The 17,112-nt window shown below is 48.5% G+C and overlaps 1 protein-coding gene and 1 long non-coding RNA gene across 3 annotated transcripts in view; one reads left to right on the top strand and one right to left on the bottom strand.

The window, feature by feature from the left end:
* Window positions 1–5,653, bottom strand: part of FLI1 (Fli-1 proto-oncogene, ETS transcription factor) — a 130,380-nt gene extending 124,727 nt beyond the window's left edge. Inside the window, exons 1-2 of one of the 2 annotated variants that reach the window (XM_045483447.1) lie at window positions 5,395–5,653; window positions 4,077–4,184 (exon numbers count right to left, since the gene is read on the bottom strand). In XM_045483447.1, coding sequence (XP_045339403.1) covers window positions 4,077–4,142 — 66 coding nt within the window. In that variant the 5' untranslated portion in view covers window positions 4,143–4,184; window positions 5,395–5,653. The remainder of the gene's footprint in view (window positions 1–4,076; window positions 4,185–5,394) is intronic. The other variant, XM_045483448.1, reaches the window with a different exon arrangement.
* LOC123600924 lies at window positions 5,098–12,838 on the top strand. Its single transcript, XR_006713883.1, has 3 exons — window positions 5,098–5,131; window positions 7,841–8,015; window positions 10,510–12,838. It is a non-coding gene; the product is annotated as an uncharacterized LOC123600924 (long non-coding RNA).
* Window positions 12,839–17,112: the final 4,274 nt, after the last annotated feature.

Here is a 17,112-nt window from a genome sequence, read left to right as displayed (position 1 = left end):
CAGACTGGGCAGGGCTGGTGACCCGCGGCCGGTGCCTGCTACCAGCCGTGCCCATTCCACCAGCCCAGACCCACGTTCAAGTCAGGGAGCCCTCACACACAGCCAAGGAAGTGGAGCCAGCATTTAAAACAAAAGCTACCAGGTCTGGGGGGGGGGCGGGGGGGGGGACCAACAAAACAACTCACCACACATGTCTAAGCCTAGGGTCACGGACAGAAAGCACGAACACGGAGGCGAGTATTTAGGAAATATTTGGGTTTTGAGCTTTTTCGCTGGAACTTCGGGGCTATGACTTGCCTCGCACCATCCGCACTTGACAGTATTTTCAAACATGCGGAAGTCCTGCTTCCCGCGGGAGGGGAACGGCTGGGCGAAACGTGTCTTGGCTCTCTCAATGTCAGCCCTTTTGACCGGGTCAAGCCTTTCCAGACACGACTTCCTGGGCTTCTTTGGTCCCAAGCCCAGGTTGGGGGTGGGAGGATGCGACAGTCGGAGCCGGGTCCCCAGGGTGCCTCCTGCCTCCGTACCCGGGTCACTTGAAACCCCGAAAGATGCCAGGCCTGGCACAGCCTGTCGGGCGGATCCTTTCCCCTGCGTCCTCCCTCCTCCTCCGCCCCTCGGGTCCAGCGCGGCCTCGGCGGGTATTGGAGCTGGCAAAGGGGGGGGGAGGGGGGGGGAAGGGGGGAGGGGGGTGAAGCGGGGGCGCGGGGGAGGGACGGGCGAGCGAGCGCCAAAACTCCAGACTGCACAACTGCAGCTTCAAGTGTCTGGCCCCTCGCTCGAGGCCATAATTAATTTGAGATTTATTTTTATTGGAGAACTCGAGTCTCGTCTGACCTTAGCCAAACAAGGCAGCTCGAGCCGCCCCTGGATGCGCTTGAATGCCGGGGAATATTTCTGCAGGAAGGCTCTGCAGGCGCGCCTGCTTTGAATTTGTTTCTCAGACTTCATCTACTCACAGATTGAAGGAAGATTTAGAGCCTCTGCTCGCCCTGCCCGCTCCCCACTCTCGTTCTTGCCTTAGCGCCAAGCGGGTTCAAAACGCTACGTGGGAGGCCGCGGCGGCGGGAGGGCCGGGGGGCCGGCTGGCCCGGCTGGGGGAGGGTCTCTGCGCCCAGAGCCCGAGGCGCTCGGGGCCGGGTCCCCAGACCACGCGGCGTCGACGAGGAAATCCCAAGGGAGTCCGAGGCCGACCAGAGAGCGCAGGCTGACAAGAGGTGGAGACCAGCCAGGTGCCGGGACTCTCACCCAGCGGCGCCTAGACTGGGGCTTGGGTGGGGGCGGGGGCGGGGGGTGGAGAGGGGAAGGGAGAATTTCATCCCCTCCAATCTCCGTCCTTCCTGCCTCCCGGCCGCCCCACACGGCATTTATTCTAAGTACAGACCTGTGTCCTTGCAGCCCCTCTGCAGGACCTGTTGGCCAGATGCTGCCCCTGGGCCGTGTGGTGGTGAACATTCTGGGGCTCTAAGCCTCCTTTGGTCTGGTGCGTGGTGTGCATGCTGGTGTCTCCTCCAGCATGCAGCAGGGGCTGAACCAGCAGGGTAGGTGGTGAGGGAGTGAGTGAGTGTAAGGAGTAGGGCAGATTCGCTAAGGGGGGAAGTGGAGGACCCTGACCGTCTGGTGGGGCGGGCGAGGGACCTTCCGAGTTGTGCCCCTGGCACTGGGATCGACTGCGATTTGCATAGCACGGGGCCAGGATTCCTCCTGGGTCTCCTGCGTGCTCCATCCACCCCGTAGCTGCAAGTTGGGACGTCCAGGTTGAAAGCCTCGCTGGGGGGCCAGGCTCCTAGGTTTGAATTCTGGCTCCGCACTTACCAGCTCTGTAGGTTTGAGCAAGCTCCTTAACCTCTTTGTGCCTCAGTGCCTTCATCTGTACAGTGGTGTTATAATAGGACCTACCCCTGGCGGTCAGCACAGTTCTGTCCTTAGCTCCACCCCTTACAAGCTGCGTTCCGTTAACCTCTCAATACCTCGGTTTCTCATCTGCAAAATGGATTACCTCCTGGGGTTGGTATTAATATTAAAGGAGTTAGTATAAATGCAATGCTTAGAACAGGGCCTGGCAAATGTAAGGGGTACCTTAATGGTACCACCATTATTCACTTACTGCGTGTTATGGCCTTAAAGAGTCACTGGTGTTCCTTCGCTCCCTGTCCCTTGCTTTTTCCAGCCTCATCCCCACTCTAAGGGCTGTCCTGCGCATAACCCCCTGAGCACTCTGGCGGTTCTCAGAGCCCAAATCGCTGCCGGGTGGACGGGGTGCCCTTGACTGCTGCGCCCAGCTCGGCTTCAGGCCCTGGGCCTGGGCGCCTGGGCTCTCGGTGTTTGTCAACAACCTCGGAGCCGGGTGCCTGACGCGCAATGGCAGGGGCTTGGCAGCCTGGGACTGTTTGTGCCCCTCTGGCAAATGGTCGATGTAGGGAGCCGGCGGAACAGACCCAAGATTGTCCCTGCCACGCAGACCTTTCGCCGCCGTCAATGCACCCCTTTGTGCAACAATACAAACTTTGTGGCTGCTGAAAAATCCATTTTTCCCCCTTGAAAAGAGCTCCTGCGGCGAGCGGCTCCTTTGGCTGCCCACAGCTCCTGGACTGCATCCTCTCTCCCTGCTCCCCACTCCAGACTGCTCCGCTCTCCTGAGCCGGTTTGCTTTCTCTCTGACTCCGGGCCCGGGTCAGTCTCCTGGGCTCCCACTTGCCCCTCTAGGCTTTGTCATCCCTGAGGTTTTGGATCCCCGGGTGTGTGCAGACCGGGGTGGAGGGGTGGCTGGGGGCGGGGGGGGGGGGGGGGGGGAGGGCACTTGCTGTCTTTGGGGCCGGGCTGGAAGTGAAAACTCCCTAAGCTTCTGGAACTGGGCGTGGCGGGGGTGGGAGGGGTCACAGCCTGCCTAACCTCTCCGGAAAACTGGACTTAACGAACCCCAGGGCGCTTTAAAGCCTCCCGGTGTACGCCCTGCCACTTCCTGGGGGCCATCGGTCCAGCCATCTATTCATTGATTGTCGATACATGGAGTCACTTATTTTTCATTCATTCATCACAGATTAAACACCTCTTCCCCGCCAAGGCTCCGGGACCCGGCCTCCTTCAAGTGACTATAAAACTCCTTTAGACCTTGGGAAGGGGTGGGTGTCGGGACACGAGTACCTCGTGTCAACAAATTTCCCTTTAGAGAAATGGGAGGAGGGCTGGACGCTAAAGTGGCGCTCCCCCAGGGTCGCACCCCATCGAGATGGCCACGGGCCGGCAGACTGACCCACACTGCGTGGCATTCCCGGATGCCAGAGGGAGCTCAGCGTGGGCACGCAGGTGGGGGTGGGGACCTCAGGGGCGGAGTTTCAGGGAGAAGGGGGGGGCGGGACCCGAGGGGTAGGTTTTCAGAACCGCGGTGGGCCCTTCCTCCTCCGACCTGGGACTCGGGCTGGCCCCGGCTCGGGGCTGCTACCCGGAAGGAAGGAGGTCGCGCCTGGGTCCCAACCCCGGGCACCCTCAGCCCCGCCCCGCTGGCGCATTTTCATTTAAACGTGCAACCCAGATGTCCTGGCCTCGGTTTGTTTACATTCTTGGGAACTGTTGTGAGTGGGAAAAAAAGTTCTATATTCTGTCAAATGTAGCAGTCTGCTCTTTGGAGGGCGGGTGGGGCCAAGAGAGGTGGGCTTCAGGACAGACGGGGTGTCGAGCCGGTGGGAGAAGCGCGTGGCATTCACACAGCCGCGTACACACGCCCAGAGGCTCATGTGCACGCTCCCCAGTACACGCAGACCCTTACTTTGAAACCTGTTGTGCGCCGGCGGAGCGGGCGCAGGACCCACTGGGACCCGATGCTGGCTCGCAGGTCCGCCGACTGGCGTCTCGGCTTTCCCTGCCCAACCTCATCGCGCTCACCCACTTCCAGTCTCCCGATCAGTGCCTACCGAGAGCGTTCCTCCCCAGCCAAGGATTCCTGAGGGTCTGTGCCACCCTAGGGTGGTCGGGAGCGCCCCAGGCTCCAGATCCACCCGCTGAACCCTCCACCCCTTTTCCCGGGGAAAGCGGGGAGCGACCACAGGCCCGGTGGCAGAGGGGCTGGGGGTCATTACCTGTTTAAAGACGCTGTCATGTCTTACCTTGACGTAAGACGACGTGTCGGGGACTGTCTGAAACATCCTCCGTTGGTGAGGAAGGGTCAGGAAGGCCCAAGAACCAACCTGGGTGGGAGAAACCTCAGTCACCAGAGAGTACAACATGGGTGAGACGGTGGGGGGTGAGGGGGGAGGTGGTTGGGGAAGGAGGCTGGATGGCTCTGATCGCCCAGGCCAGAAAGGGAGGATCCCCGTGGTCAGGTACTGGGAGCCAGTTCTGCGTCTCTGCCTCCCGACTTCAGGCTAAGGGATGGCGAAGGTTGAGAGCCGGCTCAAGACGACCTGTGGCTTTTCCTTGCAGTCCTGTAACCCTCCTCTATCCACAGATGAGACCACCCACCCCCACTCTGACCCCGGGCCTGGGTAGTTCCACACCTAGGGACACAGGGGCCCCTCTGAGCCGGAAGAGAGAACCCTGCCCTGGTAGGGATAGGTCTCCCCACCAATGCAGCCCAAAGCCCCAGGGAGCAGATATTTACAGAACTGCCAAGCTTGGGCCCTCAAGACACAGATCTTCATCCTGCCTCCCCAACCACCTCAGGACTCCACCAGTGGCCAGCTGCCCCCCCTCTTCCCTGCTAGTGGACCGCTTGGGGAGGACGACTGGCTGAAGGTCCTAGAGATCTAGGGAGGCCCTTTCCCCAGCCCCAGCTCCTTAAAAGAGTTTTGAGGGCAGAGACCAAGATAGTGAATGACGCAGCCGCATTTCTAGTGGCGGGGGAGATGGTGTGTGAAGTCTGAGTATTTGGGCTAGCGGGTGCAAAAACCACCCTAGATGCCAGGTGCCTCTGGGTGAGTCTCTCCCTGCCTTGCCAAGTCTGGCCCTCTTGCCTTCCTTCTCTTAAACCATCTTTAACGTGGCAGCCTGCAGCTTCTCCGGCAGCCAATGTGTTTCTGATAAAGCACTTTTCTCCCCACTAACAGATTCCAGCTTTTGGCTCCTGAAGCCACAATACACACACACACACACACACACACACACACACACACACACACACGAGTTCAGGGACCAGGTATGTTCCTTTGGGCTCCTAAATACCTCTTCCCTGCCTCTGTCCTCTCCCTGGGAGTGTCCCCGATTTTCTTTGCAACTTGGAGTGAAATTTGCAAGGAAAGTGGGGGGGGGGTGGGAAGGAAAGAAAAGAAAGCCCCCCCTCCAGAGAATGAGAGAAAGAAAGAGTCCCAGAAAGCCTCCCATTTCCCTACTGCAGCTGGAGCAGGGAGAGGCGCCACCACCCTAAGTCCCCTCAGAGATCCCCCCTACGTGAACACTCACCTTAGACACCCTCGTCTGTTTGGCCAGCGGCAGCCGAACTCCTGAAACTCCAGGATGTCTGAGCTCTGAGTGCTAATTCTCTGCTACCAGAGCCCCCGAGATCCTTGGTGGTGCCGAATTAAACCTGCAGGCTGCCCGGAGTCAAGCTGCACCTTTCTTTGCAGTGTATCCAGACCGCCAGCCTGGGTCCCAGCAGGAGCTGGGGGGCCCGCAGGAACCGCTGAGCTCCTCTGTCTGTGCGCCCTGCCGCTTTCCTCTCTGCCGCCTCTCTCTGGCTCTCTTCGTCCCACTCCCCCTTCCTCTCTCTTTTCCCGTCTTTTAATTTGATTTCCGTTTTCTTATCAATATTTCAACTGCTGTCTGATGAATTGTTCTAATAGACAGCCACCCGTGTGCCCCTAGCTGCTTTTCCAGAAACCTCCCGGTGCTGCTAGGAAATGTCAAGGAACACTAGAAACCACACACATATCGCAAACGTAAAGCCAAGAAGAGACGTCGGGACCCAGGCCTCCTTTCATTTGATTATTTACTTTTTAAATGATCGCTATGCAAATAATTATTCCTGGGACTTACATAGTATGAATGAGGTCCTCTTTGATTTTTCAAGCCCTGAAGTTTGGCTTACTTAAAGGTTACCTTTCCCTTTATGTGGACCTCCCCTGAATACATCTTTTTCTGATCCACATTTTCCAGGCAGCATCTATAAGAGCAAGGTGATTTGCAAATGTCAGGGAAACGACCCTATTATGGACTTTTAATTTCAAAACCACAACATTTAACAACACTCTCACTAAGGAGGCATTTCTGGGTCCTCGAATTTGTGTTGTGTCTTTCTTTTCTTTCTTTCTTTCTTTCTTTCTTTTTTTTTTTTTTTTTAATTTTGGAATGTTGCTCATTGCTTCACTCTAAGACGTGGCCTTGAATGGGGCTCCGATTGCCGAGTCTGTGCTCACATTCACTCTTTTAGTTCCCCAGTCTAGGGCCATTCTCCGCAAAACAGCCCGGCCTCGGCCTCGAGAGGAGTTGCCAGTGTTGCTCCCTCCCTGGCGGGTGGTTTTCACACCCTGGAGCTGCTTCTGAGTCTCCAGTAACCAGGAGCTTCAGCACCAGCTCCCCACCCCCCCAGAACGCTTGGCAAAGACCAGAGCAGATGAACTTGGGAGGGAGAAGCAGGGGGGGCGGTGACAGGTAAAGGTAGAGAGTGTGTCAGTTTGTAAGAGCAAAACCACAGCTTTGTGTACCTCCGAGAATTAGCCTCAGTTGCTCAAGCTTTGTTCTTTCTCGGGTGCCTAGACCCCTGACTGTTTTGGTTCTGGACACTGAGAGAATTAATTCAGTACCTGTTCCCTTTTCTCTGCCTCCCCACTCCCTACCCCTCAACTGGCTCTGGAAATTTCTGACCAAGAGCAATTGCTAGGATTCCATTTCTGGAGAAAGCACACTTATCACCCAGATCTCCCCACGTGGGGGGTATGAAGACTGGCGGCAGGGTTATTCATTATTTCCTTCTCAACAATATCCCGATTTTTCTCTCCGTCCCTCCCCCAAAGCTCAACATATTGAAACATTTTGCTGCTTACTAGGAGCAGCCAGGAGAGCTATGAGGTGAAAGGCCAGCCTGGGACCGTGACTGGGGCTGCCTGGGCTGGGGGCTGATGGCCAGGCTGCCCCCTCCCAGCACATTCCTGACCATTGCTTAGGAAAACAAGACAGGCTTGCGGAGGGGAGGGGACTGAAGTACAAGAACCAGTGCCCCCAGAATTTTGTTCCTGGGATTCTTGGAGAGATCCTCTTGCCTCCCAAAGGGAGCAAACACTATTCCAAGCAACCACAAATAAAACAGAAGGTGCTCCTGCATCCTGTACCGATGTCGTGCATTTTAAACAGATGTTCTTTTCAGGGAAGTTGGAAATTTGAAAATGAGGGCTTCAGCTATATTAGAGGAGATGAGCACTAAACAAATTGTCTAATTAATACCTCACCATCCAGATTAAGTTTTTCCAGCCTTGGTCTTTTGTCATTTTCTTTTCACCTCCCTAGTCTCCTTTCTTTTCTTGGAGGGGACTTGTAAGAGATCACTTGAGTACTTTCTCCAGATTTCACAGTTGTTATCACAGATTTTAAATTCTTCCTTCTTTATGTGTCACAGGTGCTATCACGTCCTTATTTGTAGACCTATCTATCTGAGGTTTGCCTCTCTTCACTCGATTGTAAGCTTCCTGAAGGCAAGCATTGAGTTTGTTTTGTTCATTGCAGGATACCAGTGTCCACACTGAAATGGACAGGCAGAGAAGTGGGGCAATTTCTTAACCACATGTCTTCTTTCTGAACAATAAGGAGAGAGGGGAAAAGGAAACATACAAAAACAAAACCATCCTGTTGTTATTAAGGGCAAACTGACAGGGACAGTTCCCCTGAGTATACGAATTCATTTTCTGCTTTGCAGGGTTGCATGAAATCAGTGCTCATGTGTTGGCTTCCTTTTTACATACATGGTTTAACCAGGAATCCTGAGATCATCCCTCTGCCCAAGTACCATGGGTATGGTCAGCTGATGGGGGTGTCCTCCCCTAGTTTGGTACCCAACTCTTCAGGTTGTGTGTGTGGACACACACACTCAGGTATGTGTGCTATTTCTTCCTCTTCCTATAATTTTAAGAGCCAGAATGGGCATTCACTCCAAGGATCATGCATATAATAAAATCTTGGTGGTCCTGGGAAAAACAGATGAGCTGATCTGGATTCCCTTCCAACTGGGGTTTCAGAGCTGGCCATAGACCTGGAAGCCTGCCGTGTTTGTGTACGTGAGGGGGTAGGGCGGGTTAAGGATGCCGAATGGGAGAAGTGCCTGCAGCCCCAACCACCCGTCTGGGAATAGGGAGGTGGGGTACGATTAGAACCCTGGCTATCTCATCCTCTGGGAAGATACAGCCAACTCCCTTTGTCACCTGGAGCCTTCATTTCGCCAGAAGAAAATTGCTGAAATTGGTAACAGCTGCCATAAGGAGGAGCCTAAGAGAGGAGAGAATGAAGAAAAAGGGGCAGGAAGACTCATTAAAGCCAGCTTATCCCTCTAACTGCTTCCAAAGGGAAAGGGTTGTGTGTGTGTGTGGGGGGGGGGGGAGGGTTGTTCCATAGTTATTGCTGCCTCACCAGCTCATACCAGGCTGCTTCCTTGGGTCATAGATTTGTAATCCAGAGCCTGGTCATTAGCAAGTGACCCTGGTACAGAGTTTAGAAGGGTGGGAGATTGGAATCCAAGAAACGCTCCCAGCAGGGGAAGGGGGGGCACTTTATCTGGGTGGTGCCACCATGGGTTCTATGCCAATTAGTACTCAGCTTCCTTATTTGGCTAATGAGAGAGCTACCATTAGATCATCATGAGATGCCTTCCGATTAGAGTATGCTATAATTCTGTGAGAGTGTTTAACCTGGGAAAGGATGTGAATCAAAGGCAAATTAATGGTCTAGGGTTAGACAGAAACTTTGGGTTCCAGTTTTAGCTCTGCTCCTGATGAGTAGTGTTATGAACTGAATTGTGTCCCCCCTGAAATGTATACTCAAAAGCCCTTACCACCAGTAATTCAGACTGTGAATGCATTTAGAGATAGAGCCTCTAAAGAGGTAAATAAGGTAAGATGGATGGACCCTAACCCGATAGGACTGGGGTCCTTATAAAGAGATTGGTACGCAGAAATGTGGAACACAGAAGAAAGACCACGTGTGGGCACAGTGAGAAGGCCACCAATGGCAAACCGAGGAGAGAAACTTCAGGAGAAAACACACCTGCTGGCACCTTGATCTTGGACTTCCAATCTCCAGAACAGTGAGGAAATAGATTTCTGTTGTTTAAGGCACTAATACTTTGGTATTTTATTATGGCAGCCCTAGCGAACTAGGTATTTTGCCATGATTTGGTTTCTCCAAGCAAGTAAAAGAATTGACAGGGTTGAAACACTTTACTCAACTCTTCTGGAACCCATTGTGATGATAAATATCTATTTATTGCATATCCACAATGTTTCTGGCCATGTGTAGCCTTGTGTGTAAAGCAATATTCTGGTCTTTGTGGTTCTTTCCACCTCCCCTCCCCACCCCCCAAAATGGCTTAAACCTCATTGAGTTTCAATGTCCTCTATATTTTCTATTCCTTTCGCTCTTAATGACGGGAAGGAAGGAAGTTGCTTCCTGCTCCTCTAGCAAGCAATTTCAGATTTTAAAGGGTAGCCAACGAGATGTCACGCTCCTTATCTCTCATTATTTGTGTCCTCTTATAGCCCTTGCCGGGCTGCAAACCTAGACTGAGCTCCTGGAAATTACAAGGAGAAAGAAGTGGGAAATCTGCTCAGGGAGATAAGTCCAGGAAATGGAGGCAGTGAGTAGAACAGGGTCCCCTAAGAAGAGCTGGCCGACGGGGGCACTTTGGATTTTGAGATGTGTGTGAGCTGGTCAGGCCTTTGATTCCTATCATATACCAACACACACACGCACACCCACACGCTGCCATTCACACGTACTCTCAGTGTAAAAGGGGATCTTGGAATGGGGGAACATAGGGTGCAAAATAAAGAGCATTCAGAGCAAGGACGGAGAACCAATGGATTGAGAGATCAGTGATCCGAATGGGTGCAAGAGGAAGGACTTCTCCCAGGCTGACAGATTCGTCCCTCACCTCTAGCTGCAGATTAGACATATATAAAGCTTCCCAGGACTGCAGATGAAGAGATGAGGTCACTGGAGAATGGAGGAGACCAAGCATTAAAGCAAAGACGAGCCCTAAGACCAAAGACTTTTATGTACATTATATTATTTCCCTCTGGTCCCTTAGCAAGTTTCTCTCCTCCTTAAGTTATCTCTTCATGAATGTCAATTAGTTAATTTGATTTTATTAGCTAACCCTGAGCCCTGCTCTAGCTTAAATTTTTATAATTCTCAAGAGCCTATTCCTAGTCTCATCTATGGTTATACGTATTTTGTAGGTCATTGGGAGACATTCTTTCTCCTGTTCCTGTTGAAAAGACTGTGGTATTCATCCTTCATAATAACTCTAGCAAGGTTTCCGTGTGGCTTCAGTGTCTTCTGATTGAATGGAATAATTCATTCATTCATTTGCAGGGGAAGGGTCATGAGAAGGACCTGAGTGATATCACTGAGAAGGCAAAGGTTTGCAAGGACTGTATTATCTTTGCTCTGTCGACTTGGACTTAACCCTATAAAAAGAGGAAAGAGAACAGAATTAATGAAAGCATCAAGTTCGGGGTCCTGTGTAGAAGGAGTCACTACCACAGTTTAAGGAGAATGAATCGGTGACTTTAAAGGCTTCCAGGCATAATTGGATGGAGTGGGACAGTCAGTGTGTCCGCTGTAACTCTGAAGTGGACGAGGATTGTCTTAGCTGAAAACGAAACAAACCCTTTGGGACGCTGTTGACAAAAATGCCAAAGAAGAAAAAGTGTGCCCACTCTGGCCACCGAAGACACTAGAGCAATGCCGTCTGAAATACAGATGCCATTTTCATTCTTCCCTTCTTGCCTTCAGAACCCCAATTTACAGAAGAAAAAAGAAAAAAAAAAACCTTAGAAAAGTCGAGCAGGGCCAATACTAGTTACTTTTGGCACAAAGGTCTTGCGGTATGTTTTTTAATGGAGGGGGTGGGAGTGGGGTGAGGTGTGGGAGGTATTTGAGTGAGGAGAGAGATCAATAATATCTCTGATACTAACGTCTAAGGATAATCGTTTGAGAATTGGGATGCTTTTGACCAAGTACTTCCAACCTCTAGACGGAAAAGACACTGTGTAAATACTTGTGTGATCAAATACTGGTCTGATGTGTCATTATTGTTTTTTTCAGTGACCCTCAACTTTGATAGATGGGGACAGTGGGGTCCTGGAGAGAGCATGGTCACTTAGCGTTACTTCGATGCACGTCACAGCCGAACACAAAACAATGTCCCCCACTTAACACAATAAACACTGGGGACTCACTGCCTTGTGAGTTCCTCTGAGGGAACCTGCTTTCCCTAGATAAGAGATCAAAAGTAGAGGGTATATTTTCATTTTCTGGGTGTCTGTCTTTAAATCAGGCTTAGTGAAGCAAGGTGTCTCCTAAATTTTTGGTTGAGGGCAAGGGGACACAGGTTTTTTCCAAATCTTATTTTCCCTTTTTAAAAGGTCAGATTTGTGAGTGACACAGGGATGAACTGAGCAACTGTGAAATTCTCATTGCTTCAGAGTGACTGGGTATTGTGGAAATGGAAAGAATAGGAAATTATATTTCACACTCCATGAAGCCTTCTTGCTGCTTCTTCTGGTGATGGTTTTGGTTCCATCTTATAAAAATGGACTAGAATGGGAGGGGCAGGATAAAGCGGATCTTGAAGACATAGGTAAGTGTGGAATGCCCCACTCAGATCTTCCCTACTGCCTTCTCCACGTTCTGACTCAAAGGTGGGTTGGCCTGTGTGGCTACCAGAGCACATGCAACTTCAAATTGAGCTAGTTCTGCATGTCCTTTATTAACTCAGCTAGCCACTCAGCTAGCTAGCTGTTTTGTCCTTTTGAGATCCCTATATCCGTTTCATTCTGCTCAACGCTTTATATAAGCGCACTGGCAGTAAAAAATTAGAGCCAGGGAAGAGGGTTCCCGCTGAAAATTTTATGGATCAGCTGAGACAAGGGTCAAATGGCTACCAGGACTTCAGCTAGTAGCTTGGGAAACCAGTTATTCCAATTTTTTTTTAACTGAACCCCTAGATGATTCTCTTCAAGTTCACTCACGGTAGAACTTTAGCAAGTTTTCTGAAATGGTTTCCCTGTAGGGGCTGACAAGGGGGGATGGTCAAATTTTTCAGCTGGGGAGGCTTTTCGATTTGGAACCAAACTGAATTTTGGCTTGCGTCTCTAGAAAAGAAACTGGTCATGGCTGTGGGGCCCAGAACCCCGAGAGATGATAAGCATTTGCAATCTTGAGCGCTTATCTCCTCCTGTATCTGGCCTTCTTGCATTTATAAAGTAAATCGGGAAATCTCACTACAACAGGCTTTCCTGTGAGGAGGCTGGCATTTCCTGCCTGCCCCACTGGGGACAGGAATGGAGGGAACACACTGCTGATATTCAGGTTTTCCCATTTCAGCCCTGCAGCTGCTGCGGGGGTTAGGGTGGGGGGTGGGGGGGGGGAGAGGGCACCCACCCAGAGATCAGCAATGGTGTGAATTCGAGCTAAGGAGGTCATTGTTTTCCTGATACACTTTTCATACAGCCTTCTTACACATAAAATAAGAAAAGAAACACCCATTGTTACTTATTTGAACACACACACATGCCCAGGTACATATTCTGCATATGTGTGTTGCATGGATACCCAGCTGTCTTGCTTTGATGAAATTGATATATATTCTCATATACTTCTGACAAACTGCCATTAAATTGGTTATCTTAAAATATAACCATTTGCATTTTGTTGCACCAGGGAAATAGTCATGTAAATTCCATGGTTTGACATCTTAAGGGGCACCTGGGTGGCTCAGTCCGTTAAATGCTCGACCTCAGCTCGGGTCATGATCGGGCAGTCCGTGAGTTCAAGCCCCGTGTTGGGCTCTGTGCTGACAGCTCAGAGCCTGGATCCTGCTTCAGATTCTGTGTCTCCCTCTCTCTCTACCCTTCCCCTACTCATGCTTTGTCTCTCTCTCTCTCTCTGTCTCTCATAATTGAATACATGTTAGAAAAAAATTTTTTTAAGTTTCTAAACAAATAATGCTTTTGTAAAGAGAAGTACCTCTCCTCATTTCTTGCACTTATCTTTAGGGTAAATTTTATTCCGTTTCTAATATATGTGCTATTGAAAAGATCACTTGTATTAATAAAAAATTTCACCTATTGCTTCTATCAAAGATGTGAATGTATGTAGAAAATCTGATCTTGTTCTATTATAGTATTTATATCACAAATTTTACATAGCACTTACAGTCATGTGTGATTGGACAAACCCTAGAGAAATTCACACTCAATTTCTGAGATGAAGAAACAGAATCTGAAATAGAAATTACTTCTTTTTTCATGGCAACATTTAAATATGTTATTTTATTAAGCAACATGATTATTGTTAGCACCATCTTTTACATGGTGAAATTGAATCATACATTAGAAACCTGAATCTCTTAGAATCGTTAATATATTACTTAAGTAATGTGTTTTAGACATTATCTATAATTATGTAAGTAATTTGTCAAACTTTGCAGGGGGAGTCACAGGGCCTGGCTAGAACTCAAGTCTTTTCACTTCTTTTTTTTTTTTTAAGTTTACTTTTTATTTATTTTGAGAGAGAGAGAGAGAGAGAGAGAGAGAGAGAGAGAGAATACCAAGCAGGCTCCATGTTGTCAGCACAGAGCTGGGTGTGGGGCTCGAGCTCATGAACTGGGACATCATGACCTGAGCTGAAATCAAGAGTCTGATGCTTTAACCAACTGAGCCACTCAATTGCCCCAACTGAGGTCTTTTCACTTGTACTCTTCTATTGCCTTGTTGAATTTCTATGAACATGGTACATGAAATTGACAAACTTTCCATCTCCTTTAAGTGGTGGTGGGGTTGCTCACCATCAATGACAATTCACTGATTTCAGAACTCCTTTCTCTCTTCTTCCATGGTTAGAACACCTAGTGTTGCTTTCTGTTTCCTTTCCCTTTATCCCAGGAGGAAGGGTTGCAAAGATAAGAAAGATAGCTCATATATACTCTTCACCTACTTTTTCTCATGTTCCCGTATTACATAACCATGGTGCCATTCATTATCAAAGCTTAGCATTTGTTCAATACTATTAAATAAACTTCAAACTATTCAGATTTCATCAGTTTTCCTGCAGTGTTCTTATTCAGTTCGTGGGTCCAGTCCAGGACCCCATGTTGTACTTTATTGTCAAGTGTCCTTAACCTCCTTATATCTGTAGTAGTTCTTTGGTCTTTCCTTCTGTTGCATGACTTTGACACTTTTGAAGAGCTTTGGTGAGGTATTATGTAGAATGCCTCTAATCTGGGTTTGTCTGAAGTCTTACTATGATTAGATAGAGTTATGTATTTTGGGGAAGAATACATAGGAAGAATGAGCCTTTTATAGCACATCATCCTGGAGGGTCCATGAAATTGATGTCTTATTACTGGTGATGTTGACCTTGAACACTTGGTCAAAGTGGTATTGGCCAGGGTACTCCACTACAAAGTTACATATTTTTTCCCTTCACAATTAACAAGAATTAGGAGGGAGATACTTTGTCATTAACAAGTATTTGGTGGGGGGAGGGGGGGAGGTGAGGGAATACTTGGAGTACCATGCAAATATCCTGTTTTTCCTTACCCGTTTGCTCACTAATTTTAGCATCCATTGGTGGATTTCATCTTAAGCAATAATTACTGTGGTGTTCTAATGATGACTTCACTCATTCCTTCTACATTTATTAATTGGAATTCTTTTTAAAAAAAGAATTGTCCCGGGGCGCCTGGGTGGCGCAGTCGGTTGGGCGTCCGACTTCAGCCAGGTCACGATCTCGCGGTCTGTGAGTTCGAGCCCCGCGTCAGGCTCTGGGCTGATGGCTCAGAGCCTGGAGCCTGTTTCTGATTCTGTGTCTCCCTCTCTCTCTGCCCCTTCCCCGTTCATGCTCTGTCTCTCTCTGTCCCAAAAATAAATAAACGTTGAAAAAAAAATTAAAAAAAAAAAAAAAGAATTGTCCCTTCTCCTTTCTCTCTCCATTTCTTTTCATTTCCTTCCTCCATCCCTCCCTTCCTTCCTTCCTTCCTTCCTTCCTTCCTCCTTTCATCAGTATGAACTTATGGATATTTGTTTTATTATTTGGATGGCCATCTATCACTACAATTTATTTTGTTGCTCCAATTTCAGATTGCTTCACTTGGGCCATTGGGAGCTCTTTCTGAATTTTTTCCTTTAGCATCTCCTTATTTTCTGGCACCACGCAGTGCTTCAGGATTATCTTATATTTTCCCTGACCCAGGCCTGCAATCATTTGCTTCTCCAAGGATCCCTGGTTCCTTGGATTGAGAATGGTATTTAGAAACCAAGATTAGAGGTTTAGTTGTGCTACTTGCTACTAGGGGTTACAGCCTTAGTCCCTCTCAGCAGACAGAACAAGGAAATATGTCCTAAATATACACACATATCTAGATTCCTTTCTGTATCTCTCTCTAGTCTGCTAGCGCTGCCATAATGGAATGCCACAGAAGGAGTGGCTTCAATACACAAATTTATTTCTCACAGTTCTGGAGGCTGGAAGTGCAGGATTAAGGTGTTGACTGAGTTGGTTTCTTCTGAGGCTTCTCTTCTTGACTTGCAGCTGTCCAAGTCTTTCTCTATCTTCCTATAAGGACATCAGTCATCTTGGATTAGGGCCCCATGCTTAAGATTCATTTAACTTCAGTTATGTCCTCAAAGGCCTTTCTCTGAATATAGTCACATTGTGGGTTAGGACTTCAGTCTATGAATTATTTGGTCCATAGCAATCTGTATATATATTTTAAAGCGAGCTAATGCTGATACCGCCAGCTCAGTGCTATACGGCTCATTTTGGAATTTCCTCTTTGCTTACGTATAATTTCTGTCTGCAGCAGTGAGGAATCTGGCACTTATTATCTACAATATAGTTATTTATTTGTTCAACCGTAGCATACCTATGAAGCCCTTCCAGAATGGCTAATCCATGCCCTTGGGAGAAACAGATTCACCCAACTAAAGTGTAGCAGTTTGGTTCTTTTTATATATGGTCCTTTTTATGTTTAGCTTTACGGTGTTTGGTCAACACACTGTTTCCCAAAGTTACTAGGTCCCCTTTCTTACTCAACCTTTTGGTGTGGTTATGTCAACCACTTACAATGCAGTTGGGTTCAGCTGTCATGGAATGAATTCCATCTGGGGTTCTCCTAAAATTGGGGTTGAGTTTTTCAATTTCCATACAGTAAAACTCACTGTTCTGTATCGCATCAGTGCAGAACTATACTACTGTTCCGCCACCCCCCAAATTCTTTTGTGCAGCCCTTTCTCCCACCCCCAATCCCTGACAATCACTGGGATTTGCTTTTCATCCCCAGAGTTTTGCCTGTTTCATAATATGAACTCATACAATATGTAAACTTTGGGTCTAGCTTCTTTCACTTGCAAAGTATATTTAAGATTTATTTATGTTGGTGTATGAATTAGTAATGCGTACCTCTTCACTGCTGAGTAGTATTCCATTGTTGCGTAGTACTCGCTGAATGGATGTACCACATTTTAGTGATCCATTCACCCACTGAAGGACATCTACGCCATTTCCAGTTGGGGTGAATATAAGTAAAGCTATAAGTACTTGTATGCAGGTTTTCGGTTGTATGTAAGTTTTCAATTTGCTTGGGCAAATATCTAGGAGTGGGATTTCTGGCTTTATGCTAAATGAACATCTAACTTTATAAGAAACTGCCAAACTATCTTTCCAAGTGGTTGTGCCATTTTGTATTCCTATCAGTAGGTTTGAGAGCTCCGTTTACTTTTAATACTTCTGAGCATTTGGTTGTAATTTGCACTTCCCTAATGACTAACCATTCTGAATATCTTTTCATGTGTGTGCTTGCGTCTAAACATCTTCCTTGGTGAAGTGTGTTTTCATGTCTTTTGTCCAGGATTTTATTGCTAGTTCTTGTTGAGTTTTGAGAGTTCTTCATATACTCTGGAAACACAGCTT

Source organism: Leopardus geoffroyi, chromosome D1 (genome assembly GCF_018350155.1).
Source record: "Leopardus geoffroyi isolate Oge1 chromosome D1, O.geoffroyi_Oge1_pat1.0, whole genome shotgun sequence".
Taxonomy (NCBI): Eukaryota; Metazoa; Chordata; class Mammalia; order Carnivora; family Felidae; genus Leopardus; species Leopardus geoffroyi.
Note: the sequence above shows the minus strand (reverse complement) of the source record. Positions and strands in the feature narration are given on the sequence as shown.